Genomic DNA, 27883 nt, shown 5'->3' on the forward strand with positions numbered 1-27883 from the left:
AACCTCGTCCCCTGCTTAAGTCACGGTGATCATCAGATTGAACACACCACCTGTTGCCTCTTTCTCTGGGAGAGCAACCCTACGGTCCTTTTGAACATTGGCGACTTTACTTTTACTGGTAATTGTCTACACAAAAGGAGGACAAAGTCAGGAAGTGACACGTGTTCTTTAATGTTATGAACGCGAGAGGCTTTCCCATGATATAAAACAGAGGATTTAGCTTATATGTAATTAGGGTTTTTGTGAGGAAGTGAAATGTCCCTACCTCTAGACCAGAAGGCCTGGATTCAAATTCCACTACGCCAGAAATTTGTAATAACATCTCTAAACAGGTTGATTAGAAAATATTTATAAAACAGAGCAGTAAAAATGTTTTAAAACATGCTATTTTGCAAAGAAGGGCTGGGGCCTGGGCTAATGACATCAATATTACCTGGCTTGCCTCTCACATATTGACATGATGTGAGAAGAACCTGCCCCAATCTGATTAAATGCATATGAGCAGTCAGCATAGGAGGTTTCAGTCACGTGTTATCAATATTCCAGTTTGTCTTTCGCCACTTCAAAAGATACCAAAAAATAATTGAACAAGAACTGCCTCCACGTAGCTCAAAAAAAACCTTCCAATTTCTGGGTGAAGATGGTTACAGTAAGATAAGGGAGATTAGAATGTGGTGCACAGGAAATTAGGTAACACAAGGAGGCGTGCCCTTTGAATTCAGAGAGTGCTGTCAGATCAGATTGAATCTTTTGACGATAAATACTCTCTCAGACCTTGAGCAGTGAAGTGAGCTTTGAAAGGTCAGGATTGCACTGTTTACCAATAAAGCTATTTAATCTTATTTTTCCTTTCAGTCATTTTTTTTCTCTGTACCATGCACGTTGTAGTTATGCATCTGATTTGAACTTGAAGGACACAGCCTAGGGGACTAGCAGTTCAACCATCCATACATTTCCTGTGTCTCACTCACTGCTTGGTGCCCTGGGCTGCTCTCATTTTGTCTGTAGTTAAATCCACTGGAGGCCAGACTGATTCCTGGCAGGACTGACATATGAAGAGAGACTGGATCGGTTAGTACTACGTTCACTGGAGTTTAGAATACTGGCGAGGGGAGATCTCATAGAGCCCTGTAAAATTCTAATAGCATAGATGCAGCAAGGATGTTTCCAATGACCAGGGAGTCCAGAACCAGATGTCACAGTCTATGTATGGAATAGACTATTTAGGATTGAGATGAGGAGAAATGTCTTCACCCAGAACGCGATGACCTGTGGAATTCTCAGCTGCAGAAAATAGTTGAGTTCAAAACATTGAACTTTTTAAAGAAGGAGTTAGATATAGTTTATAGGGCTAAAAAGATCAAAAGGTATGGGGTGAAAGCAGGAACAGATAACTGAGCTGAATGATCAGTCATGATAATATTGAATGATGTCACAGGTTCAAAGGGCCAAATGGCCTTCTTCTGCTCCTCGTTTCTATATGTCTGAAGCATGACATCTGAGGCAAAGCATCCTCATGGTTTGGAGTAAAATGTGCGAGCAAAGGTAGGACATTCAGCCCATTGAATCTGCTCCATCATTCATATGGTCATGGCTGATCTGATAATCATCCATGCTATTTTCCTGCTTTTACCCCAAAACCCTTGATTCCCTTACCGATCAGACATCGGTCTTATCTTCGACTTAAACATCCTCACCAATCTAGCCTCAATACCTCGCAAGAGGAAAACAATTGTCGGCCCTTACTGAAATTATGCCCCAAGTCCAGAGTCTCCGAAAAGGGGGAACAACCCTTTTGCGTCGAAGGGGAAAACAACCTTTCCACACCTCGTGTGCATCTCCAAAGGGTGTTCAGTACTGGACACCCAAACCAATGGTCACGAGTTCCTACGTTGCAGGTTGTCAGAATGTAAATTTAATGAATGTATGTTCACATTTGCTTGAGTGTAGGCTGATTCAAATGAAGTTGTTACTTTATTAGGAAGAACCAAAAGGGTCGATGGAGAGAGATGATGTCCACTGACTGGCCTTGATTGCAGAGCAATCAAAAATTAGAGCCAGAAGTTAGGAGTCACTTTTACACACAAATGAGTTGTAGAAGTTTGAAACTCTTTCAGAAATGGAAATTGTTGTTTGACCAAAATGTTAATTTGAAATTAGACAATGCTAAACTTTTGGTAATTGAAGCTATTAAAGCATTCAGGTAAGGGAGGAAAAAGAAGGAAAGTGGAAGATCAGCCATGACTTTATCAAATTACAAAAAATGGCTAAATGGCCTTATTGTGTTCCTTTCTTTTTAGGTACACTGTGGGAGGGATTGGACAAAAGGACCATGATGCTCATTGATTTGTCATGAAAGCCCAACTAATCCCAACAGTGTGGAAACAGGCCCTTTGGCCCAACATGTCCACACTGACCCTCTGAAGAGTAGCCCACCCAAACCCATTCTCCATTATTCTACATTTATCTCTGATCAATCTACATATCCCTGAACACTATGGGCAATTTAGCATGGCCAATTCTCCTAACATGCACATCTTTGGATTGTGGGAGGAAACTGGAGTACCTGAAGGAAGCCCATGTAGTCACGGGGAGAATGTGCAAACTCCACACAGACAGTCGCCTCAGGCTGGAATTGAACCCGGATCATTGGTGCTGTGAAGCAGCAGTGCTAACCACTGAGCCACTGTGCTGCCCCTTTTAATGAAAACCAGTACAACACTTATTTCATTGTTGTTTGGATACATTGGCTTCTCTCTCCCTCTCATCACAACATGGTTCTGGAAGCAGTTTTGGGACATTCTGAGATATAACTTAAATGTAAGTTTGTTCTTTCTTTTCTAATCGGGGATAAGCAAGATCGGGCACAGTACACATTTCTAGATGCCTCAAAAACTGAACGATTGAAGCACTTCAGACAGATTGGGAAAAGGGAGTTGAAATAGAATCCTTGAAATGGAAAACTTAGAGGTAAGAAAATATGGAAACCAGAATCGATGTTTGCAATTGAAGGATTAGCAAACTGGATGAACTTCATTTTCCTGGGTGATATTCTGACTCAATTCATTTAGTAAAAGCCTGATTGTGGATCCGTCAGGAATGCTGCATTGCTGCTTTCAAGAAAGTCACTCGTGATGTTAATCTCAGATTGTCAATGGCAAAAGTAAGAAAGACCATACATTGTGACGAGAAGTTGACAGACTCTGCCATCTATCATTTAACTCTCTACTATTGGAGCTCATGAGCATCTTAGGGAGCAGGGGTTTGGACTGGGTTGCACCAGATCCAGGGTGGACAAATGCAGCAATTAATTCTAGCATTTTGCGAAAACATCGGCTAAACCAGAGCACACAAAAGCCATCTCTGCCATGATTCTTTGGAAACAAGGTTACCGTCTACTTCCTATTCAACCATCCTGCACATTGAAAATAGCAACAACTTGCCAAAGTGTAAAACAAAATCCCCCTAGATCTCTAAACCATGGAATCTTAACAGCACAGGAGGAGGTCATTCAGTCCATTATGCCTGTGTCGGATCTTTGATAGAGCAGTAGAATTGGTTCCACTCACCTGCTCCTTCCTTCCAGTCCTGCACCTGTTTCATTTGTGAACATTTATCCAATTCCCTTTTGAAAATTACCATTGAATCCACGTCCACCTTCCTTTGGACACAGTAATCTCACCCTCAGCTCCCCTCTGGTTAATTTGCCATCGATTTCAAAACTGTGCCCAGTTATTTACCCTTTTGTCAGTGCATGAGTTTCTCCCTGTCTGCTCTATTATAACCCTTCATCAATTTTGTGCATCATTATTACGTTTCCTCTTAACCTTCCCTGTTCAAAGGAGAACAACTGTGACTCTTCTATTCTCTCCATATGACTGGCGGCCCTCAAATCCCATTGACCATTCCAGTGGATTTTCCCAGCATCCTCTACGAGGCCTTCATATTCCTCTCACCGTACAGTGCCCAAAAGTGAACTGAATACTCGAGCTGAGGCATAAGCGCATTCTTTAGGTACCATTCCTCAGGAAGGCAATAGCAACTATGGACTTCCAAGGATAGGTCCATAATTATGTTTAGCAAAACACTGGAATGGTTTGTCATTTCCTTTTGCAGGATGACTGACCAGCAAACTCTCCCAACCCTCAGAGCCTGCCATCATGTATATTGGGAAAATTTACAGGCTGACAATCAATCTACTTGACCATGTTACAGACATATCTTCCATGCCTAAAGATGCTAAAGTTTTTCAGGCCCAGAGTTGGAACACTAACACTGCATTGCAAGACCTTCTTGAGGTGCAATCCATAACATATAAAAGTTTAACATTATGTCTTAGTTTTATGTTTTAAATATTTATGATTTGATCCTAAATGAGCAATTTTCCATTTTTGATGACTGTAGATTCAAACTTGAATTTGGAGATATACTGTCACTTCTGGTGTGTACCTCAAACTTCTTTGAAAACAAACTTAAGATATAAATGATGAATACCTATGAAAATTGTTGGACGTACTCTTAATATCAATACATGCTACCTTCATAAATCAGGCAAAGACATTGCAATTGTTTCCTCAATATTCCCATCAAACACACCTGATTATCACTATAATTAGATTAGATTACCTCCAGTATGGAAATAGGCCCTTTGGCCCAACAAGTCCACACCGACTCTCCGAAGAGTAACTCACCCAGACCCATTCCCCTACCCTGTATTTGCCCCGACTTGGCAATTTAGCATGGCCAATTCACCTGACCTGCACATTTTTGGATTGGCGGAGGAAACCCACGCAGACAAGGGGAGAACGTGCAAACTCCACACAGTTGCTCGAGGAGCGAATCGATCCCAGCTCCCTGGCACTGTGAGGCAGCAGTGCTAACCACTGAGACTACTGTGCCACCCCAAATATAATTCAAATACAATAAAATGATTTGAACAATGTTCTTCTCCATTTCCTGATAGAACACTTCAAGATTCAAAAATAGAATGAAAACAGTTTTCAGGTAAGCTTCTCTCCTCCTACTCTTTGTTTAGATAAAGGTAGGGATTAAAGATTCCTCCATCAAACTATTAGTTTATTTTTAGATCCATCCCTCACCATTGCTCTTCAGTCATGTCATCAGAAAGCACGCTTTAATGATACCGTTTAAAAACTCTCCATCCTCAAATAAAATTCACTCTTTCCCAGAACAGCTCACCTAACCTAACTCCATCCCTCATTCTTCAGTCCTAGAGTGAGATGTGATGAGGATTGGACTCTGCTGTACCAAGTTGAGAATTTGACATTGTACCATAAAGCCTGATTAAAGTCAAAGGTATTAACTGGATGCTTTGAACACACTGCATTGACACTGCTCTGGCAGGTCAAATGTGGTCAGATGATGTTGCTGGAAGTCTAATATTGATTGTAAGATATATTGCTAGATTAACAGCCATGATTTTGAAACAAAGATAGAAAGTGCTGAAAAAACACCAGAATGTCTGTCATGATCTGTGAAGATAAAGAATGACTTCTGTCAAAGAGTTATACCCAAACGTTAAGACTGTCTCCTTCTTTACATATTCTTGAAAGCACCAGTGTGTACCTATGTTATTTATCATTTTGTTTCAGATTTCCAGCATTTGCATGCTTTTATCTACTGTACCCTTGATCTTTTCACCATCAGATTTCTTCCTATCAAACAAACTGTTCCGTGCTGCCAGGATCGTTTCTTTACTTGAATCCTCTGTACGTGGTTTTCTAACTTGAAATGTTTAATCCCCTTTTCCCCAGTGGAGTGTGTTTCCTTCCTGAGTTTAGATGCTAGACTGATAACGTGTCAGTTTATTTTGCATCCATCCCAGACTGATTCCAAGAGGGACCATCCCGATAAATGTTCTGTGCGTGCTTGGTTGACATTACATTTTGGGAATGCGCTCTCTCTGTAGCAGCAATAAGACAACTGTGTTTTCAAAGAGTTTTGAGCATTATTCAATGCAAACTAATAATCTGGTGATGTAATACCCCAACTGGTCTTTTTGGCAGGACTGGAGTGACCCATTCCTCATTTTCCTCCCCCTCTCAATTTTCTCTCATCTGAAGGTACTGACTCTGTATAATTCCCTAGCCACTAGAGTGCTGCAGTCCCTCACTGAAGGTCTATTCTTCATGTCTGTAATTAAAAAGGGCATTCCAAATGGTAGGAAGGAGCTGTTGGGAGGATACATTTGAGCTGAATCCTGCCCTATCAGTTTACATTTTGCAACCCTGAATTCTGCAACATCCCAAACTAGAAAACTAGAGTCATAGAATAATAGCCACAGGTCCATTGTAAACCCAATGGAATCAATGTTCTTCTTCAAATATATCATCGAGAAGAATATTGCTCGGGATATCAACTGTTTCTACACAACACACAGTAGCACTTCCAGTCAAACTAGCTCTTGATAGTACTTCACTATCCAAATTATTGTTGTTAATAATCCAAATGTTAAAGTCAAATTTTAATGTCGTGTTGCTCAGTCCTATATTAACCATTATCTGAGAGCTCTTATACAGGTTTCTATCCACAGATGATGATGTCATAAGCCTTTTAGCTGGCCGAGGTGCACTAATTGTTTGGAAATTTATTTCCCATTCAATCTTTCATTGTAAGCATTTTTTTCATAATTAATTTTAACTAGAAAGGCACCAATGTTAACACCTCTCGCCTTCCATGCACTTTGAAGCACAGCAGCAGACACCATGACATCATCAACAAGTGACACGATGAATTAATGGTTGTTTCGAGGTGACAGGAATCATTGCTCAGTCCTAGTACGTGGATGAGATTATGAGAAAATGAAATATCGTCCAGAGAATTGGACCTTGACATTCTGTGTATTAAAGACCTGGTGCATGGACCCTTCACCCACAATTGCTGTTTTATTGGATGAAGGTTCAGTCTAAAGATTAGAACATGCCTCTGATTAAAGCCATTCAATCTTCACCTCCACCTAACCCAACATGCACCAGTAAGTAAATGAGGTGAAATGGATACTTACTGAATGGACCAACTGAAACAAAGAAAAAAAATAAAAAGCATACATGAGATGTTAAGGAAAATTCATGAATGAACTCATACACAAATGAACAGCATTAATGTTGGTTTAAACATGGAGAACAGCAAGAAACGTTAAATTTAGCTATTGATAAAGGGACAAGTGATTTGCCATAGCAAGTGAATAGTTAGCACGTCAGTTCATTCCAAATAAATCCACTCAAATTACTGCTTCCAGGACTTTTTACACATTTACCAGCAGATCACTTAAGTGCAATAACTGAAAATACTGCATCAAATCACTTGACCCATGTATTGAGCATGAAGCAAAATGCAAAGTAATCGTTAGGATTTAATTGCCATCACTTTTCAACGACTCACTGCCACATTCCCAGTGCTTTAAAATGTGTCATCATTTTCTTTTACAAATACAGAAAGGATGTGTCAGGGCAGCAGAGAGATGTGATGAATATCTCCTCAAATCAGACTGCGTTTAATTCACTTGTGTCTCCACGTTCATGAGTAATTGAGTCGGCCTCATTGCACGAAGACATTTATCACAACCTCATTGCTGCCTGTGACACATTCTATTCATAACTCGCCGCTTAAAATAATAATCTAGCAAATCTATGCTTTTATAACATCACAAGTGTGGAGAAATGATTTAAAAATTGCCATCATTCCCAGATGGTGTGCGTGAAATGAAACAGGAAACTGTAGATATGAGATGGTGTTTGACCTCTGTTGACCCACACCCATTTGGAAGAAAGGATGCTTCTTGATTTAGATTTGTTGGTATCATTTTGTCCCCTTCTTGCAGGAAGTCATTCTTTTTGCTGGGGTTTGGTTTCACTGGTTCCAAGCATGAGCTCAGTCAGTGGTGCCAGATCTTAAAGGGCTCTTCTTCATTTGGATTGTGGACATTGCTGGCTGGACCAGCATTTATTGTCCATCTCTAGCTTCCCTTCAGAAGGTGGTGGTGAGCTGCCTTCTTGAACCGCTGTAGTCCATTTGGTATAGGTACCTCCACAGTGATGTTAAGGGAGGGAGCTTCAGGACTTTAAACCAAAGCTAAAATGCTGAACCTTATTTGTTCATCATGTAACCCAGATGGATAGTTGAGGCTAGTAATTGATTCAGAAGTTTTCTGACCGACTTTGCCCTGGTTTGTAGTTACAATAAGTGCAGGTCTTGTACACCAGAACTGAACTTAGCATTTGCTGTTCCCTATGAACCTTACCCGTAACCACTGTATTATGGGTGAAGAGCATGGATTGACTGAACTATCAATCAATCCTGAATTCCTCAGCTGAGAGTATTTGCTGGAACAGTGAACACCAGGACTTTGAGACAAGGAAATCAAAAATCTTTGCTCAAGAACATTTTAGAGAAGGCCATCTCAACTGAAGAGTTCACAAATTACTGGAGGTTGGATTTGTTTGGGAACAAAACATCCTTGGTTTTCTGTTTTCGGAGACAGTCCATAATTAAATAAACTGATTTGTTCACCAGTTAAGCTAATTGAAATCTATACCTCCTGCATCCATTTGGAAGCCTTGCTGGCCGTTCAGTCACAGTCAAAAAGTGTGGTGCTGGAAAAGCACAGCTGGTCAGGCAGCATCCATGGAGCAGGAGAGTTGACGTTTTGAGCATAAGCTCTTCATCCTGAAGACGTTTTGGTGCTGATCTCCAGCATTTGCAATCCTCACTTTCTCCTGGCTGTTTAGTCACAGTTTCCCTAACACTTTCATTGAGGCAAAATCATCACACTTGTAATGGCCACCAAGATAGCCCCAATTCTTTCAAATGTAGTGTGGAGATGACAACCATTCAACAGTGGGTGGGCATTCAAGTTGGCCCGTGGGCACCCTCTAACAGTGGTCACAGGTCAGTCATTAGCAGTAAAGGACCCTGACTAATTTGTCAAGAAGAGTCATACCACATGCTGTTTCTCTCTCTGCTGCCAAACCTGCTAAGTTTACCCCACATTCTCTGTCTTTGTTTGCCCGGCCGATTAGCTTCTCTTCTAAAGCACAACATGACTGGGTGAGCAGAGATGTGGTGACTTACACAAGCTTGACATTCAGCTACTTCAGCAATCTAGAGCTAGGCAAGTCATTCAGCCTGAGGTACATTACCTATTTTAAGCTCCCTGAAACCAGCACACCTCCAAAGTGCTGTGGTCTGAGCTGCGTTCAATGGGGATGGTACTGTCATGTTGATGGAGTTAAATCAGCAAGTTGGAGAATTGAATTCAGTGAAAATTTGTGAGTGATATGTTCTAAAAAAGTGACGACTTTCTCAAAAGTGGTTATCTTAAAAGCTCAACTGTTACACCAGTGTCCTTTCAGAGCCTGAACCACTATAATCTGACCTAATGTGACTCTATTCTGATTAACATTTCATCCTTTGAAGTAGCTTCACACACAACCCAAAGTGTGTGAACAAACCATTTCAGGGCAACTAGATACAGGGAATAAATGTAGACTTAGCAATGCCATTCCTGACCAGGAACCGGAAGCAAACTTCAATCACTGATCAGAGTTCCTGTGGCAAAACTTGCCCCTTTGTCCATCTGATTGGTTAGCTCCTTCTTTGACACAGTGCAACATTTTACCTGCGATCACTCCTGAGAAGGGTTTTGAAACATTTTACTAAGTTCAAGATGTTTTATCCATACTTGTTATTATTACCCCATTTATCAACAAACAAAATGGCCAAATGAAAACTATTGATTTTCACTTTGATAGTCACATTTAAAGCAGTTTTTTTTAAAATCATGGCTTTGTGGGTGGGAAATATCATGTCTCATGAACTTGATTAAGTTTTTTTTGAAAAAGTAACGAAGCTGATTGATGAAGGCAGAGTGGTAGACATGATCTATATGGACTTCAGTAAGACGTTCAACAAGGTTCCCCATGGGAGACTGGTTAGCAAGGTTAGATCGCATGGAATACAGGGAGAACTAGCCATTTGGATACAGAACTGACTCAAAGGTAGAAGACAGAGGATGGTGGTGGAGGGGTGTTTTTCAGACTGGAGGCCTGTGACCAGTGGAGTGCCACAAGGATCGGTGCAGGGTCCACTACTTTTCGTCATTTACATAACTGATTTGGTTGTGAGCATAAAAGGTATTGTTAGTAAGGTTACTGATGACAACAAAATTGGAGGTGTAGTGGACAGTGAAGGAGGTTCCCTCAGATTGCATCGCCATCTTGATCGGATGGGCCAATGGGCTGAGGTGTGGCAGATGGAGTTTAATTTAGATAAATGCGAGGTGTTGCATTTTGGGAAGCCAAATCTTAGCAGGACTTATACGCTTAATGGTAAGGTCCTAGGGAGTATTCCTGAACAAAGAGACGTTGGAGTACAGGTTCATAGCTCCTTGAAAGTAGATTCACAGGTAGATAGGTAGTGAAGAGGGTGTTTGGTATGTTTTCTTTTATTGGTCAAAAGAATTGAGTACAGGAGTTGGGAGGTCATGTTGCAGGCGCACTGGACATTGGTTAGGCCACTGTTGGAATATTGCGTACAATTCTGGTCTCCTTCCTATTGGAAGGATGTTATGAAACTGGAAAGGATTCAGAAAAGATTTACAAGGATGTTGCCAGGGTTGGAGGAATTGAGCTGTAGGGAGAGGCTGAACAGGCTAGGGCTGTTTTCCCTGGAGTGTCAGAGGCTGAGGGGTGACCTTATAGAGGTTTACAAAATTATAAGGGGCATAGATAGGATAAATACACAAAGTTTTTTCCCTGGGATCGGGGAGTCCAGAACTAGAGGGCATAGGTTTAGGATGAGAGGGGAAAGATATGAAAGAGACCTAAGGGGCAACTTTTCAGGTGGAGGGTGGTACTTGTATGGAATGAGATGCCAGAGGAAGTGATGGTGGCTGGTACAATTGCAACATTTAAAAGGCATCTGGATAGGAATATGAATAGGAAGGGTTCAGAGGGATATGGGCCAGGTGCTGGAAAGTGGGACTAGATTAGGTTGGGATATCTGGTCAGCATAGGCAAGTTGGACCGAAGGGTCTGTTTCTGTGCTATACATCTCTATGACTATGATCTTCATAGTGAATTACCAATTGTGTGTGTTCTTGGCCTGTTTTATACTGTCTTATTAATTGGCTAGTTTTAGCTGCAGTTTATAGAAATCCTGCATTCACAGATCACTTCCTATCAGATTGTTTCTGCTTATATTAAGATTGAGCCACATCAGCATTATAGGGCGAGTTGAACCACAATGTAATGTGCTTCATTATGACAGTTTGACTGTTGCAGTATCCCCTTTAACCTGATCCAGCCTGCCACGACCTTCACTCATAACAGAATGAGTGAAAACTGAAAACACAAAATTGTAAATCAGAAGCAGGAACCCCAATTAATTGATAACCACCTTAGTTTACTGACCCTAACATCAATATAGTACTTTTTACTGGGATTAGGCAGATCAACCTGCCTTACACATAGGGAAATATACTGACTGACCACATCACCAGGTAGTCTTATTTGATTTATATTGACTCAGGACAAGATCACATTAGCTGGTGGGCTTTGAAAGGCCTCTTCAGTTGGCATCATAAGTTTATATGGAGGTGGAGATTTCCCTTTCTTGAAGGACTTTAATAAGCCAGTGATCATTTATTTCTGATAGTGGACTACACAGAATTGGAGTTACCAAATTCAGTTTTAAAACTTATTATGGTGGGATTTGTACTCGCAACCTTGTACTTAACACTCTTGTTCCATGACTCCAACACTAATATGCCCTTAAGGCTATGGTCATTTTGGGAATAATTAAACATCAGCATTGTGCCCAGTTAAACAGGAATCAAGCTCCAACTCTTCCTCATGCTCAAATACTACGCAGCACCTCCCAAAACCTTGAGCTCTCCTGCCTGGAAGGACAAGGGAACACTACCACCATCTATAGTTTCCCCTTAAAATTCCATACCATTCTGAGTTGAGGGACATACATTGCTACTCCTTATTGGCCAGTGGATCAAAACCTGGTACAGAACAGCAGTGGAGGAGCACCTTCATCATAAGGGTCTACAACAATTTGAGAAAACGCAGCTCACCAAAGTCGTTGGGGACAACTAGGGATGGGTAATAAATACCAGCTTTGCTACAGATGCCTACGTCTGAAAAATTAATTTAAAAAAGCAATCCAGTTCAAATGGCCAACCAAGGCAGGTAATAAAAATGAACACTTGGCTTGACAGTTTAGGATTTCCCTTTTTTTTGTCTCCGATATTCACTTCAGGCACACGGTAATAGGTGGTGCACTGCTGGTGAATGAGTGACAATCAGTCAGTAAAGATAAAAACCACTGGAGCATCCCTTTATCCCTGACAATTGCACACTTTAGCACAAAAAGGTTCAGTGGTAATTTTAAGGTTTGATTGGAGTGGGAGCAGAATTTCGCTCTCCAACAGATGAAAATGAATGAAATGGAGCACTTTGACATTGCTTCCTCACAGAAGGCCATTAAACTGGAAGGGACGTTTTGTTTAGTTCTGACCTGACAGGTGAATCAAACCGAACCGTTCAGAGAGACGCAGACTCCTGCCATGCACCAGAAGAGCTTTTCTATTTACAGCAACAATCATTCGACAAAAAGCAACTTTCACATCTAACTAGCCCTGAAAAATTCAACTAAACTCATGGAGCAAGAAAAGCAGTATTCAATTTTTGTAACCATTGGAAGGTACTCAGCATTCTACCTTCATTCAAAAATACAATTAGGAATGATGATTTCTTTTTAACAATTGAGCTTAATGGGATATCCAATCCAGCACAATCTCCAGTGAGGACTAAGTAAGAGAAGAATGTTTCCTGCTCCCTTGCCCAGGGGAGTGAATGAGGATCACCTCGTGATTCCCACTGGACCGTGGAAAATTTGACAACGATAGATTAGACTCCAATGAGATGGCCTATTAAATGGTCAAACCAGTAGCTTGACACAATGCCAGGGCTCATAAATCAAGAGACAAACTCTCCAGATACAGAAACATTGCTTGACATTCATTGACTCTCAAGTCAAACCTGCATCAAATATGCTTTAAATTTTCACAATCCCTTTCTCTGCGATTCTGCTATCCACTGGGAATGTCAGCTCATTGACTCACTCCACCAAACATATTCTCAGATCAGAACATCACACTTGATGAATAGAACATTTCATGAAGGAAGCGCATTCTCTGAATGCACTAGCCTTCAGTTCAAAAGGTTTCAACTCAAGGGCTCCTTACCGTGAACAGTCAGAGTGCCCGAGAACTCAACTTTACCCACACTGTTTTCTGCAATACAGGTGTACGTTCCTTCGTCCTCACTGCCAACCCGTGCCAGCCGTAGGCTGTTGTCAGCCTGAATCTCAAACCTGCGGGAGACAGAAAGGAATTTCTTGGCTGCATCCTGTGTGACTTGGTGCAAAATTAAATGAACTGCACAATTTCCAAACCTGGAAATGGGCTAATTTTGAGTTTGTGAGAGAGTATGAAATGGACCTTCCTGAACTGGTGCCCAATTTTACAGCTTTCCCAATCCTGTATTTCCATTGATTGATGTGGCTGATAACATCTTGGTGAGAAATGAGTGACATCCCAAATCTAAATTATCCCATTATTTCCCCAATTCCTTTGCCTCCCCTACTTCCTGTCTCAAATATGTGTGTTTAATGTTGGAGTACTGATCCCATATGCCAGCACCTCTTGGGCATCCTTCAGGTATTTAGCTCGAACAATAGGCATCAATGAACGTGGGTGTAGAGGGCATTGTACCAATGGTAGATCCCGAATTTGACATCTGTACTCCAGCAGGGAGGTCACTGCACAGTGGTCAGGACTGAGAATCTTTCCTGATTTGCTTACATAACGAACCAAGAAATTTGCTGCAGCATTTCCACTAGAGGGGAGGTGACCAGCACTGGGAAGAGATGGAATCTGACTCTCTGTGGTTCAGCATTTACAAATGAAACCAGCAGAGCCACATTAATGGTTTGTAGCTCTATCCAACAGGCTTTAAGACCAATGAAGAAAACCCACTAAATATTGGAATGGTACCCACTCTGCTCATGAGAATGAAGAAAATGATATGAAACCTCCATGAACAAAACTGGCTTTACATGCAGTTAGCACCAACTTCAATCCCTTGAGGGCTGAACTTCTTTTGACTGGGAACAATATGATATCATTATATAAGGCTCCATAATATTTGAGTTTATCACCTTCCACGTGGCAGCTCTCCCTCTTCCTTGCGCCAACGAGTGGTTGGAACTGGGTCCCCATGCACCTCGCAGTGAAAATCCACCGTGTCGTCTGCCAGGACCACTTGATTTATTGGACGCTTGATGAAGGTGGGCCGCTCTGTCGGATTAGTGAGGAAAGAATGAAAACCTGTACATAAGCAGCACAGAGCTCCACACAAAAAGGCAACAGGCGCACAGGGGCCAAAGAACTCTCAGCATAGAGCAACAGACTGTGGGCTTCTAGGGCTTATTCGAACAACACATTTATGATGCCAATGCACAAAGCTCAGGGAATGGATTTTTACCTCCACAAATGGAGACAGATATTGAGACTATTAGGCAATGTGTACTGGTATGCTCATTCGCCAGCACTGTTCTGCACCAGGCCATTTCTTTGGCAGGGGATACACACACCCACTGAAGCATCATAAACTAGAATGGCTGTCTAGAGGTGTTTTCAGAAACATGTGAGGTAGGGAATGGATGAAATCAAAGGTTCAGACAGGCTTTAGACCCACCATGAATGTCGAGCCACAGACTGTCCTGTGAAAGGTTCTCCTTCTACATGGACCCAGCCCCTTTAGGCCATTTTTCTAGGTGCCCTCCCTCTCTCCCTCTCCTCTGAGCCACAGACTGTTGCTCCTCTGTTGAGAGAAATTCCTGTTAGCCCTCTAGACTCAAGAGCCCACCTGTTATGCCAAAGTGGCCAATTTGAAGAAAATCACTGTCAAATGACTATTTCCTACACAGATGAGAATGCAAATGCTATTCAATCTGAGGTCACGATGCTAAAAATAAAGGTCTGCCCTAAAGTTATGAGTGGACCCAATTCCCCAGAACTTCCATCTCAGACTGTCAGTCTCACCAGTTACTGTCTCGGTGCACTTTTACTCTGTGTTTCACAAGGAGCTGATAATGACATAATAAGTACATGCTGACTGTTCAGGAGCAGTTCAAACATTGACAATGCAGAACCCTCTCTGACTTATTTTGTTTCTTACAGCAGTGTTTGTCTGACTAGGTAGTAAAAGCTTATGTTCTGTTGAAAGGCAGAAGTTTAGGAGTGGGCAAAAAAGGTACAAAATTCTACACTTCAGCTTAATGTTCAGCGAACTAAGTGGCACTGTTCGAAAATTAGGTGTCACATTTTCTTGCAAGATGAGGAGTCTTTTTCTCTCTCAAAGTGTTGCTCAACTTGGAACTCTGCCTCAGAAGGTGGAGAAAGTGGAGTTATTTGAAAGACAGATGGATAAATCTTTCTTCTTAGGCAGGGGTTTGAGGGTTCTCTTGTTTGGGTGAATGGGGGAGGTGGGAGGCGGGTTGGGGAGGGGGAAGATGGGAAAGTGCAATTTGAAACACAAAACACATCAGCCTTGATCATGTTGAGTAGCAGAGAGGCTCAGTGGTCTGATTCTGCTCCTATTTTGTATGGAAGGAAGAATAATTCAAAGTTCTGTCAGTATCCCAAATGAGGTCACCCACCCTTGGAATCAAGCTTGGATCGTGACAGTTTACTTTCACACCAGATGAGGAACTGAGCAGCCTGAGTCACTGGGCACCTCTCTGACACTTTTGTTGCAGACATGCTATCCTGCAATATCTCCACACCCAAAGTTCTAGTATACACCAATATATCATGTCTCCAGACTGTCATACACCATTTGCACTCTATGGCTTAGTCTACAATACCCCAATTTACCGTGCCCACAAAGTATATTAAATAGATATACACTATTCCCTAAAAGTATACCACACCCCATATATACTGTTCCCACACTGTAAAACACCCCATATATCTTGTCCCCATTGTAGTAGACATCCCATATATCCTCTCCCCACAGCATACCATGTTCCAATACACCTCTGTCACCTCAATGCACTATCCTGAAATGCATTCTCCCCCTCCAGTGTACCACACTTCAATATCTCCTGTTCCTCAGTCTACTAGAACCCAATATTCTCTGCCAGATGAAGATGTTATGCTAGGTACCCACACCCGAAGTCCCATCATCCTCCTGAGCTGATGTGATTAGATCTTTGATATGAACCAATTCTATGAGTTGAGGTATTGTTTTGTCTTGAATGGTGTTAGGCATGTAGTTGGAGCTGCATCCGTCCAGACAAGTGGGAAGTATTTCATCATACTCCTGATTTGTGTCCTTCAGATGGGAGACTGACTTTGGGGAGCCAAGTACTGAGTTACTCACTGCACGACACCTAGCCCCTGACCTGCTCTTGCACCCACAGTATTTATGTGGCTGGGCCAGTTCAGTCAATGGTAGCTCCCAGGATGTGGATGGTGCTGCCCAGTGTACTACTGAGGCATACTGGCAAGACAACTCCAGACAGGCCTGCAGTTGTGGAAATATCATTGGTGTTGGGAACCTGGACTGCAAACAGCTCAAGTCTCCAATCAGTATGGCAATTCCTCACGACTGAACAGACAATGAAAGTATGAACTTGGATGAAGAACCATGAGGTGACTGGCATCCTTAGGACTACAAAGTCTAGTCTTCCAGAGGAGAAGGGAGAAATCCAGGATGGGAGGTATACGTGGGAGAGTAAGCAGTGTCACCTGAGGCTTACAAGCACATTCCTGACAAGCCACGTGCACAGAAGGCAAAATAAAAGGAGATTCACAAAACATTTACTTACCGAATACAACCAAGTCTGCAGGCTCACTATCCCTTTCGCCCACCATGTTGGTAGCCACACAGACGTACATACCAGCATCAGCTTTTCTAGTGTTTGAGATCATCAGCTTTCCCCCTCGGATCTAGAGGAGAAAGTATCATCAAATCATAGCACCATATACTTTCAGTTAAAGCCACCACAGTCTGGTTCATTCATCTGGCAGAGAATATTGGGTTGTAGTAAATTGAGGAACAGGATATATTAAAGTATCTTACACTGGAGGGAGAGAATATATTTCAGTGTAGTGCATTGAGGTAACAAAGGTATATGGGAACATGCTATCCTGTGGGGAGAGGGTATATGGGATGTCTAACACAATGGGGACAGGATATATGGGGCGTGTTACAGTTTGGGAACAGAGTATATGGGGTGTGGTACACTTTTGGGGAACAGCGTATTGCTGTGTAGTACACTTTGTGGGCACGGTGCACTGGGGTATTGGTGTGGGGACATTTTATAGCAGAGAGTGGTTAACTGTGGATCAGGGTATGTGGGGCATGGTATATGATGACAATGGCATGTAAATGGGTGGCACGGTGGCTCAGTGGTTAGCACTGCTGCCTCAACAGGAACCAGGGTTCAATTCCTGCCTGGGGCAACTGTCTGTGTGGAGTTTGCATGTTCTCCCAGTGTCTGCGTGGGTTTCCTCTGCATGCTCCAGTTTCCTCCCACAGTCCAAAGATGTGCAGGTTTGGTGAATTGGCCATGCTAAATTGCCCATAGTGTTATGTGCATTAGTCAGGGGTAAATGTAGGGGAATGGGTATGGGTGGGTTGCTCTTCAAAGTGTTAGTGTGAACTTGTTGGGCCGAAGGGCCTGTTTCCACACTGTAGGGAATCTAATCTAATCTAATACTGAAGGGTCCCGAAAGCTACTTTGCTGAAACTTTACTCTGTGAAGTAGGCTAAATTGGGCAATTAAAAAATAGGGAGGAACATTAAAAGTTGCAGGAAATTAAACAAAAACAAACAGAATGGTTCAGGTGAAGCACCAACTTTTTAATATCAATTGCTCCTGAGATTGAGAGAGCGTATTGCATGGGTTTCAGTCAGTTTAACAACAGTCTGTGACTTGGTTCACTGAAGAACTGCTTGCCCCATATGCCTCAATGTTTAACATGTGATGGGAATGGAGTCTATGTGCAGTTCACCAGCATTCCCTGTCCATATCCTATCACAGCGAGCACTCTGTGCTGTTAGACTGATCTTACCGTGATCCGCTCATCCTTGTCATTAACGAGGACGTTGTTTTTCTTCCAGGAGATGGTTGGCTCTGGATGCCCTCTGGGTGGGAGGCACTCCATCACAGCAGGCTCTCCCGCCGCCACAACAACATCACTGGGCGTTTGACGGAAATCATCCCGCAGGACTATGAAAAGACAGTGAAAGAAAATATTCATCAGTCAGGAGAGGAAGCCATTTTGCTTGAATTGACCCAATGCTGGCAATTTAAATCCAAAACATCACAAGAAGCCAGCTCCTGATTAATCCACCTACTGGCACCCCTTGCAATGTACACCTATCAATTCAACTGCCACCAGTCACGGCTAATACAGCAAATGCTTCATTACAGTGAAGGCTTTTAATGCTAGGTGTGGGGGTCGGGAGTGGGCCCAAATTACAATGAGAAAGAAAGGTACTTGGATGAAGTACAAAACTGTGGTGAAAGACAGAAAAGGACCATCACCGAAGCTTGAACAAACACGCTCAAGCAACAACTTGAATGTGTTCCAAGGGACAGAAGGCCAAAGGCATCAGAACTGACAGCCTTATCGAGCTGAATATCCTTGCCAAGTTTTACAAAAGTTCTTATCTTCCCACAATTCATGCAGAAACACACACCTAGTCACACCAATATTAGTTAGACATCAGTGCAGTTATCCTGTGCCTTCCCTTGGCATCTTCTGTACAACGACCTGTTGTGTGATCGAGCCTTTGGCAGACTCCACTAAAGAACAATACAGCTACAATATATAACAAGTAAAGATTTCATTCTATCAACATGATCGGACTAAAAACAGCCTAATCAGCATCTACTAAGTAATTCCTGTATTTATTCAGTCCCAAGCAGTTCCATTAAAGCTTGTAATGGCCCACATCACCCTTGATCTATGTACACATTAGTTCCTGCCTGCAAACTGCACCAAATTACACCAGCTCATTTTTCCCTCCTTTAGTAATTCAATTTGGTCTCTACTGATCTGAATTAATGAATATCCCCAGTCAGATGGATGGAAGATATGTCCATTACCCAAAGTAACAGCTAACTCTGCAGTCAGTCAAAAAACCATTGAGAGCGCTAAAGTGGACTCATGGCTCCCAACCAGCATATATTACAGGAACAGAAGAGCATAGCAATTAATTAGATCCGTAGAACGTATTCCGAATATCTCCCATGGGAGCTCTGGAAATACACCGGGGAGAGGAGGATTATCAATTCTGTGCAGCTTGGATGGAAAAAAGCAACAGATTCAATGTCGAAGCTGCTGCATCACTTCAAATGTTCCACTGGAACCTGACACCCGAGAATGCATGTCCACAGTAGTTTTTTTCTCCCCCCAAACAGCATTTATCCTACACACTTTGCAAAGCTACATTTGGACAAGACTGGAACCGAAGTTACAAATTTTAATATGATACTTACAAAATAAAGGGGAATGCTGCCAGGATCACAGTTCTAAAGGAGCAAGGGAATTATTAAAGGCAAAACATTGCTAGTATCCACAGTGAGCCAGGATGAAGGGAGAATACTGTAAAATTAGGACTATGATGTTCTATAAGCCTGTGCTGGGACTGGGGTTTCATTGTTGCTACTCTATTATGACCTCAATCAATCTTTCACTCAGCACATCCAACTTCTGCCAACGTGTACCTTGACCCATATTGTCCATTTCACCTATTCTTGCTGAGCTATACTGAATTTGCTTATCTTCAACATTCAGCATAAAATCCTCCCCAAGTCTGCAAATCACCCCATTCTCTTACCTCACCCTAAGACATTCTCATTCCACCTTACATCTCATCCCAAACATCCAATTCTTGAGATTTTGAATTTCTGTCCACAGAAAGTTGTGTGTGTAGAGACAAGACTAGTTTCTATGTACATGACGAGTTTCACTCTCCATAATTGAATTGCCCACTGCATGCAACAGCTCTGCATTGTAGCTCTTTGTTTACTTCTCTGAGTCCATACCCAGGCTTTCCTAAATCGAGAAATGTGAATATGACCAGGAACTAGACTTACATAATTGGACACAGAACAATTGAAAGCTAAATCTATCTCCCTTCACTTTGTCCATCTTGATAGAGTCTATCACCAACTCCATCGTAGATTGTGAATTCCTTTCTTAAAATTCTTCATCGCCTCCTTTCTGTCTACACTTTCACAATTATCTTTAAAAAGGCGTTTTCTCCAGGCGAGCCTTTGGTAATTCCAAAGCAGAAATCTGGCCTCCTCTTCTCTCAGTGTCTAATTTTTCAATACTGTACAGACTATATTCCATATCAAATTCCTCACAAATCTTTTCTTCACTCTCAATTCACTTCTCCAGCCAATATTCTTTGCCATGGATTTAATACAACACTTCACGGTTGAAATCCTCTGCATTACTAGTTATTTATTACAAATTGAAGAGTAGTACAAATTCTAGTTGAGTTGTTAATCTCTTGATGTGGTTGAAATGTGTGTCAGCAGTAAGCATTTCATTGACATTCAAGAAATATACACAGAAGAGGGTCACAGATAGAATACAAATGACTCAATGGGCTTCATGGTTTGAATTCTCAAATAATATCTTATGTTTTGAAATAATTTCTGGAGTCTAATGACATTTTGGGGTTTTGATGACAGTTACAAATGACCACTGAACCCAATGATTCGATTACTGCCTTGCAACTACTCCCTTGAGCCTTTAATTGTACCTGATCACACTTCACAGTGTTATATTTCAATGCTGGGCATGGCTATGTGTGTTAGAGGAAGACAGCAGCAAAAAGCCATAATTAACTAAAATTTATCTTCGTGAATCAACAGAAATTAAGCCGTAGTTATTACAACCATAAAGTAATGATCATTATTACCTAGCTCCCAACACAAAAACATGACCTATGTTCTTCCCAGTGATGACTAGCACGAAAATTAATTCTCCTCTGTTGGCCCACTGTGTCGTGACAATACTGTGTCCAGAAGTGCTCCAGAAAAAAAAATTCAGGGAAGGCTTGGCTGTCAGCAAACATTACCTTTCATTCAAAATGGCAAATACTAATTATGTACAGGATAACACTTCATACATGGCTTCTAAAGACAACCACTGCCCACACCTGCACTGAAGAATTAAACTATCTTATTTACAAATTCACATGAACATCCTACTAACACTTTACACTACAGCTCCCACCAGGTCTCTCGTTACATTATTGACATCTCTTTATTCCACATCTCCAAACACAAAATTAACTACAGAGGAGATAGGCCACTCATCACAGAATACCAAAAGGCAGACTTCTGCTTTTTTAAGACATGTAATAAGGATTTCTATGTTCTCTGTCATTCAGGTTGTCAGGAATTAATTTGAAACAGATGCGTTGGATAGGTCATCTGGTCCTATCCAACTGGAAACTTTGAAACAGCCACAACCATGCTTGGTCCATGTGTCATAATGTACTAACATGAATTACCGTGCTGTGAAGGTCGCAGCTTGAGGACAATCATTGTGGGGAGGTGATGGCTTAGTGGTATTATCACAGGACTGCTAATTCAGAGACCCAGGTAATGATCTGGGGACACAGGTTTGAATCCCACAATGGCAGATGGTGGAATGTGAAAGCGATAACAATGACCATGAGTCCATTGCCAATTGTTGAAAAAAATCCCATCTCATTCACTAATGTCCTTTAAAAAGGAAACTGCTGTCCTTACCTGGTCTAGCCTACATGGGGCTTTTTGACTTAACTGCCTTCTGGTCAGTTGGGGTTGGACAATGAATGTTGTCAGTGACACCCTCACCCCATTAATGAATAAAAAGAAACTAAACATCCCTGCACCGCAGGTTAAAAACAAACAAAAAATTATACTGCTGCATGCTGTAAGTCAGTGAGTAAAGAAAACAAACAGGACAACAGAATTTCCATTAACCTGCAAAGCCGAGAAATTCAACTGCTTCACTACCAATGTGCTTACTATCGGTAACACGAAACCTAATGGCTGCAACACTCCATTTTCCACTCTTTACAAACAATCCAGAAATTGATTAGTCTCTTAAAACTGCTCTCTCTTTTTTGGACCCTCTCCTGATTTCAAATCTACCTACATGTGAATTGTGTTATTACCTCTTCTTGTGTTTCATAACAAATAAATTCACTGTTTCCTTAATGCAAGAGAGCCTGGTTAAGGAGGTTCCTTTTACCACATAACTTCATTTGGTCTGGGAGAGAGGTATCCACAAGGGAGTAATTATTTTTAATTACCTTTGTTCTGTACATCCGAGGGGCAGGTGAATTTAGTCACTTCCTCACTCCTTACCCAGGAGCACAACAATGTGAGGTGTCTGATCTGGAACCAGAATGGACTAAGGGAATGTCACCTGGGGACTGTTTATAATAGAATGGAAAATAGCTGCTTCATAAAGAGGAAAGCATGGCGTGTGCAGGGGGCCTCATTGTGTGCTTATTAAAACCGGAAGGTCTGTCTCTCCACAGAGAAAGATGAATGTAGAATTAATTTAGGTTTCATAAAAATATAGAAGATAAATCTATGACCAATCTCATGCTAACATTTTGGTCCAGAAAGCAGCCATTGTTGGCTTTGTTGATGGATTGGAGATTTAAGCATAATTACTATTCACGGTCTCCCATAATGGATAAATTGAACTGAGTAGAAAAATATTTTTCAAGGAATCTGGAAAATTGTCAGGAAACCTCCTTCCATTATCTCTGATCCAAATCAACTAAAAATGACTTCAGTCCCATCTCATTATAATTATTTAGCTTGCCACCCTAGACCAATGTTTCCAGTCTCCTTCTGCATGATTACTTTTATCCCAGGATTTACAGTGTACTTTTCCTGAAAATGCCCTCTCAATTTGTGATGCTCGTTGCTCATCCCCTTCTGGTGCCACCTCAAATCTTCATGTGAGGGGCATAGACTCGATACAGTCTGGACCACATCCAATCACAGAAGCATCGCAGTTAACACTAAGCTGGGTGTCCCTCATTCACATACTGTCTACCAAGAATCAACAGTTAGCAACTGTACACAGAAGGTTTGGTTGATTTCTCCCAGTTTCGCTGCACTAAGAGTCATTTCTAGTCATACCATCACTTTAAACTCCCAAAGATAAATAAACAGAAATGGTTAACCTTGCACATTTTGAGTCAAGCACCTCTGTTTAGCAACCTATTGACTATATTATGGAGGTGGGAGGCCAATTATTGGGTCTTTCCATTAATGCTAGCAAGGTTTGTTGATTGAATAGAAATAAAACAAACTGAAATACCTGAGGCTTATATTATGAAAACATGGTGGTCAAATACCTGGAATGCACTCAGCTCAACGCAGATTATTAAACAATTTGTGTACCTTAATGGAGGTTAGTGTAGAATGAGCAATGTCATGACACTAGCATCACAAAGACTAATAAATTTTGAACAGAGTGCTGGAGAAACTCAGCAGGCCCAGCAACATCTGTGGAGAGAGAAATAGTGAAGTCAAGAGAGGGAAGGGAAGAGTGAGAGATGGATCAGGTGAGGGTGACAGAAGGATAGAAATTGGATCAGGTGACGGTGATAAAAGGGGAGAAATTGAAAGCAAAGATGAAGATGTTTTCCAATTCTAGACACCAGCAGGAAGCAGCATCGATGATGTATTGAAAAATCGTGTTGATGGGAACCCATGAGTAGAACTGGAACAAGGAATGTTCCACATACCCACACAGAACCAGGTATAGCTGGGACCATGTGGAGATATGGAGAAAGTGAGACCGTTGGAGGAGAATTTGTTCAGAGTGAGAACACATTTAGTGAAGTGAAGGAGGATGGTGGATGGATGGGGACTGTTCAAGTTCCTTTTCAAAGAGGAAGTGGCGATCTTTCAGACCATCCGAATGGGGGATGGACAGTAGGTGAGTTGTCAACCGTTGTTTTTACCTGAGTTTTCATTTCTAACAAGTTTGTTTCTTGGTGCCATCTGACTGGGGCTGGAACTTCCCACTTGAACACCCTGGTGCCTTATTCCTCAGGGAATGCATGGCGATGGTTGCTCGGGATTGGTTTGCTTACTGGTCCAAATGAGCAGCAGGGAGGTAGAATGACTGAATCACAGTTTTGTGCAACAAACTCCTAGTTAATAGAATGCACATTTCAAAAGTGCATTCCTGGTCAAACAGGCTGTGCAATTATGGAGTTGGTGCAGCGGACTAAACACTGTCTTTGAATTTTGAAGATCTCTGTTTGAAATGAATCTAGGAGCGAATGCCACCTGTCAAGGTAAGCAAAAATTAATGGTTTTGTTCCACATTTCACACAAGTATGTATCTGCAGATAATATTTAGTGTAATTATATATTAGGTTTGGGAATGGACCTTCAGATTGAATTAAATAATGATTAAAAATAGGTTTCCTTAAGTAGGTAATATCAATATATCATTGCACGTCTGTGCATCCTGGAGGAGTCCATTCCAACTATTAAAAGCTACTGAATAGCTACAGAAAGGAAAATATCTGTCAAATGATACTCCAATGGTCTAATTTATTTTCAAAACGCTGGAACCCTCCCTTTACCTTCGGATTTGTTTACAGAATTACAGCAATAATCCACTCTGCAAAAGTGACTGTCCCTCATGTAAAGTGGACAGTGAGTGCTGTTGGCTATTCAAAGGCCATCACAGATAAACATGATCTTGCGCGCGCGCGCGCACACACACACACACACACACACACACACACACACACTCACAAATAGTTACTCTCACATGTAAATTCTCATGCACACAGTCAAATCACTTTCAGTCTCTCTCACACAGTCACTCATACACAAATGTGTACATATTTACCTGCTGTCAGTCATTCTCTCATGTACAGTCACTCTCAAGGACACAGGTACAGATATCTGCACACAAGCCATCAGCTAGAAGCCAAAATGTAAACTGAAAGAACTACAGATGCTTTAAGTCAGAAACAAAAGCAGAAATTGCTGGGAAAGGTGGTCTGGCAGTATTTGTGGCATGGTGGCACAGTGGTTAGCACTGCTGCCTCACAGCGCCAGAGACCCGGGTTCAATTCCTGCCTCAGGTGACTGACTGTGTGGAGTTTGCACGTTCTCCCCGTGTCTGCGTGGGTTTCCTCCGGGTGCTCCGGTTTCCTCCCACGGGTCAGGTGAATTGACCATGCTAAATTGCCTGTAGTGTTAGGTAAGGGGTAAATGTAGGGGTATGGGTGGGTTGCGCTTCGGCGGGTCGGTGTGGACTTGTTGGGCCGAAGGGTCTGTTTCCACACTGTAAGTAATCTAATCTAATCTGAAAGAAATCAGAGTTAACATTTCAGGTCAAGTGACTCTTCCTCAGAAAGTCGATGAAATGTTAACTCTAATTTCTCTCCACAGGTACTGCCAGACCACCTTTTCCAGCATTTTCTGTTTTTGTTTCAGTAGTCCAAGATATTTTCCTTTAGGTGTTCTTTGTCCAATTTGCTATTCTGAGTATGATTAGCTAACAGAGGATAAAGCAGGCAGAGCTTTTCATATTGAATTATCAAGGAAAAACCAAAACAACAATGTAATGCATCATTGTGTCATCTACACCCTCTTTGATTTACAAACACACATGGTCCTTGCTGATATCAAACACAATCAACTAATAATTCAATAAACTAGTTCCTGTTAGTGTGCCTCCAACGGTGTAGAAAGCTTATTTTCAGTTAATACTCAATGATGTGTCAGCAGTGAGTCAGTTGGTAGTGCACTTGCCTGTGACTCAGGAGATTGAGAGACTCAAGTCCCTTTGTAGAGCACTGACTGCAAAATCCCGGTTGACGCATCAGTGCAAAAATGAATAGTGAGAGATTTGAGTGCTAGAGTGATACTTGATGCCACATTAAGAATGTAATTATTTTTAAAGGTTAATGCTACAACATTGTAGCTCACACATTTTCATTTCAGTGAGGAAGGGAAATTGTCTACTCACAGATTGTCTGCCAGAGGCGTCTCAACCAATAAGAAAATAGCTAACGTTGCCCTTGAACACCAGCAAAAGCTTTACAGACAACATTTATCAAGGAAAACACTGCTTGACATTCAATGGCATTAACACTCTGAATTACCCACTATCAAGAGCCTGAGGGCTACCCTTGCCTAGAAACTGATCTACAATGGCCATCTAAATACTGTGGCTGTAAGGACAGGTCCAAGGCTTGGAATATTGCAGTGGGTAGCTCACCTCCCCTGGGCGAGTGAACATTTATCTGTTCGGGCCTTCCACTGGCTGGTGCCACTTTGAGTGACCATAAACTATGGCATACAATCTCCTCCACTGTCCTTGTTAATCATGGGTGGTTCATCCTTCTCATGAAATCTTTCTTTCTGACTGGGATAAATTTTTTGCTGAGCTTTATGCAATATCTTCCTAAATGTCTGCTTCTGCTAAGGCACTGACTTCCCCCTGTCTATTTTCCCAGGCTGCTTTAGACAACGCTTTCCTCATTCCTCCATAACTGTCCTTATTTACATTGAGGGCACTGCTTCAGACCCACACTGCTCTCCCTCAAACTGAATTTGAAACTCTACTATGCTGTGATTACCATCTCCTAAAGGATTCTTAACTTTGCGAACTTTTATTCATTTTACCTCATTACACATTACCAGATGTAAAATAGCCTGTTCACAATTAGGTTCTGCAACCTACTTCCCCAGGAAGCAATCCTTGATGCACTGTAGAAACTCACCGTCCATATCACCTACCCATCTGATGTGTTCCATCAATATGCAAATTAAAATCATCAATGGAAACTGTAGTGGCCTTTTGACATAACTGCACTATTGGCTGAATTGTACATTGTCCTACAGCAAGAAAACCATTTTGGGGCCTATAGATGACCCCAACTATGTCTTCTTCCCTTGCCATTCTTCATTTCCACCAAACGGATCACATATCATGATCTACTGCACCTATTGCTACTCACTGTCATACTGACATCTTCCTTCATGAGGAAAACAAGCCCTCCTCCTTTCCCTTTTAGCCTGGTCTTCTGGAACATCGAATACTCCCGAATAGGGAGTTCCCAGTTCTGCAGCCAGATCTCTGTAAGAGTTTAGCAAGTCAGATCCATTTGTTTTTATTTGGGCCATCAACCTATCTACCTTGTTACAAATGCTGCACACATTCGGATCAAAAACCTTGAAGCTTTGACTTTTTATGATTATTGTTCTCTACTTCTACTTTTGTCTGCCCTCGTCTATCCCTTTCTTGTCACACATTGATTATTGCTTGCCACTTCATGATTTACATCTCTGCTCTCCCTCTTCACTTTGACTTTTTAAAATCCTGTTAAAATTGAAACATGCCCACGAATTAATTCAAAGCTTTATCTACAACCCTAGTTTATATGATTTGCCAAGACACTGGTCTCAGCATAGCTGAAATAAGAACAGCTCTCTCTTTCCCCAGCGTTGGAGCCAGTGCCCCATTTCACTCACATTAATCTTTGAGCCACACATTTACCTCAATCTTATTTTTCCTTCACCAATCTGCATGTAGGCAGGGAGTAACCCAGAGGTGTAGCTAGTTAAGGTAGTAATCCAGTATCTTTGCTGTTCCACTTAATTTTGCCCTGAAATGCATATTATCCATGCTGACATGGTTTGCTAAACTGAACTAGTCTCACTTGCCTGCATTTGGGGCGGCATGGTGGCTCTGTGGTTAGCACTGCTACCT

The 27883-nt window shown here is 41.7% G+C and overlaps 1 protein-coding gene across 3 annotated transcripts in view; it reads right to left on the reverse strand.

Moving 5' to 3' along the window:
* Positions 1-27883, reverse strand: part of robo3 (roundabout, axon guidance receptor, homolog 3 (Drosophila)) — a 312623-nt gene that overhangs the window by 162334 nt on the left and 122406 nt on the right. For all 3 annotated transcript variants that reach the window (XM_060847034.1, XM_060847033.1, XM_060847032.1), the window contains exons 3-6: positions 18173-18330; positions 16924-17044; positions 14248-14386; positions 13274-13401 (exon numbers count right to left, since the gene is read on the reverse strand). In XM_060847034.1, the coding sequence (XP_060703017.1) occupies positions 13274-13401; positions 14248-14386; positions 16924-17044; positions 18173-18330 (546 nt within the window). The remainder of the gene's footprint in view (positions 1-13273; positions 13402-14247; positions 14387-16923; positions 17045-18172; positions 18331-27883) is intronic.

This window comes from Hemiscyllium ocellatum, chromosome 29 (assembly GCF_020745735.1).
Source record: "Hemiscyllium ocellatum isolate sHemOce1 chromosome 29, sHemOce1.pat.X.cur, whole genome shotgun sequence".
Taxonomy (NCBI): Eukaryota; Metazoa; Chordata; class Chondrichthyes; order Orectolobiformes; family Hemiscylliidae; genus Hemiscyllium; species Hemiscyllium ocellatum.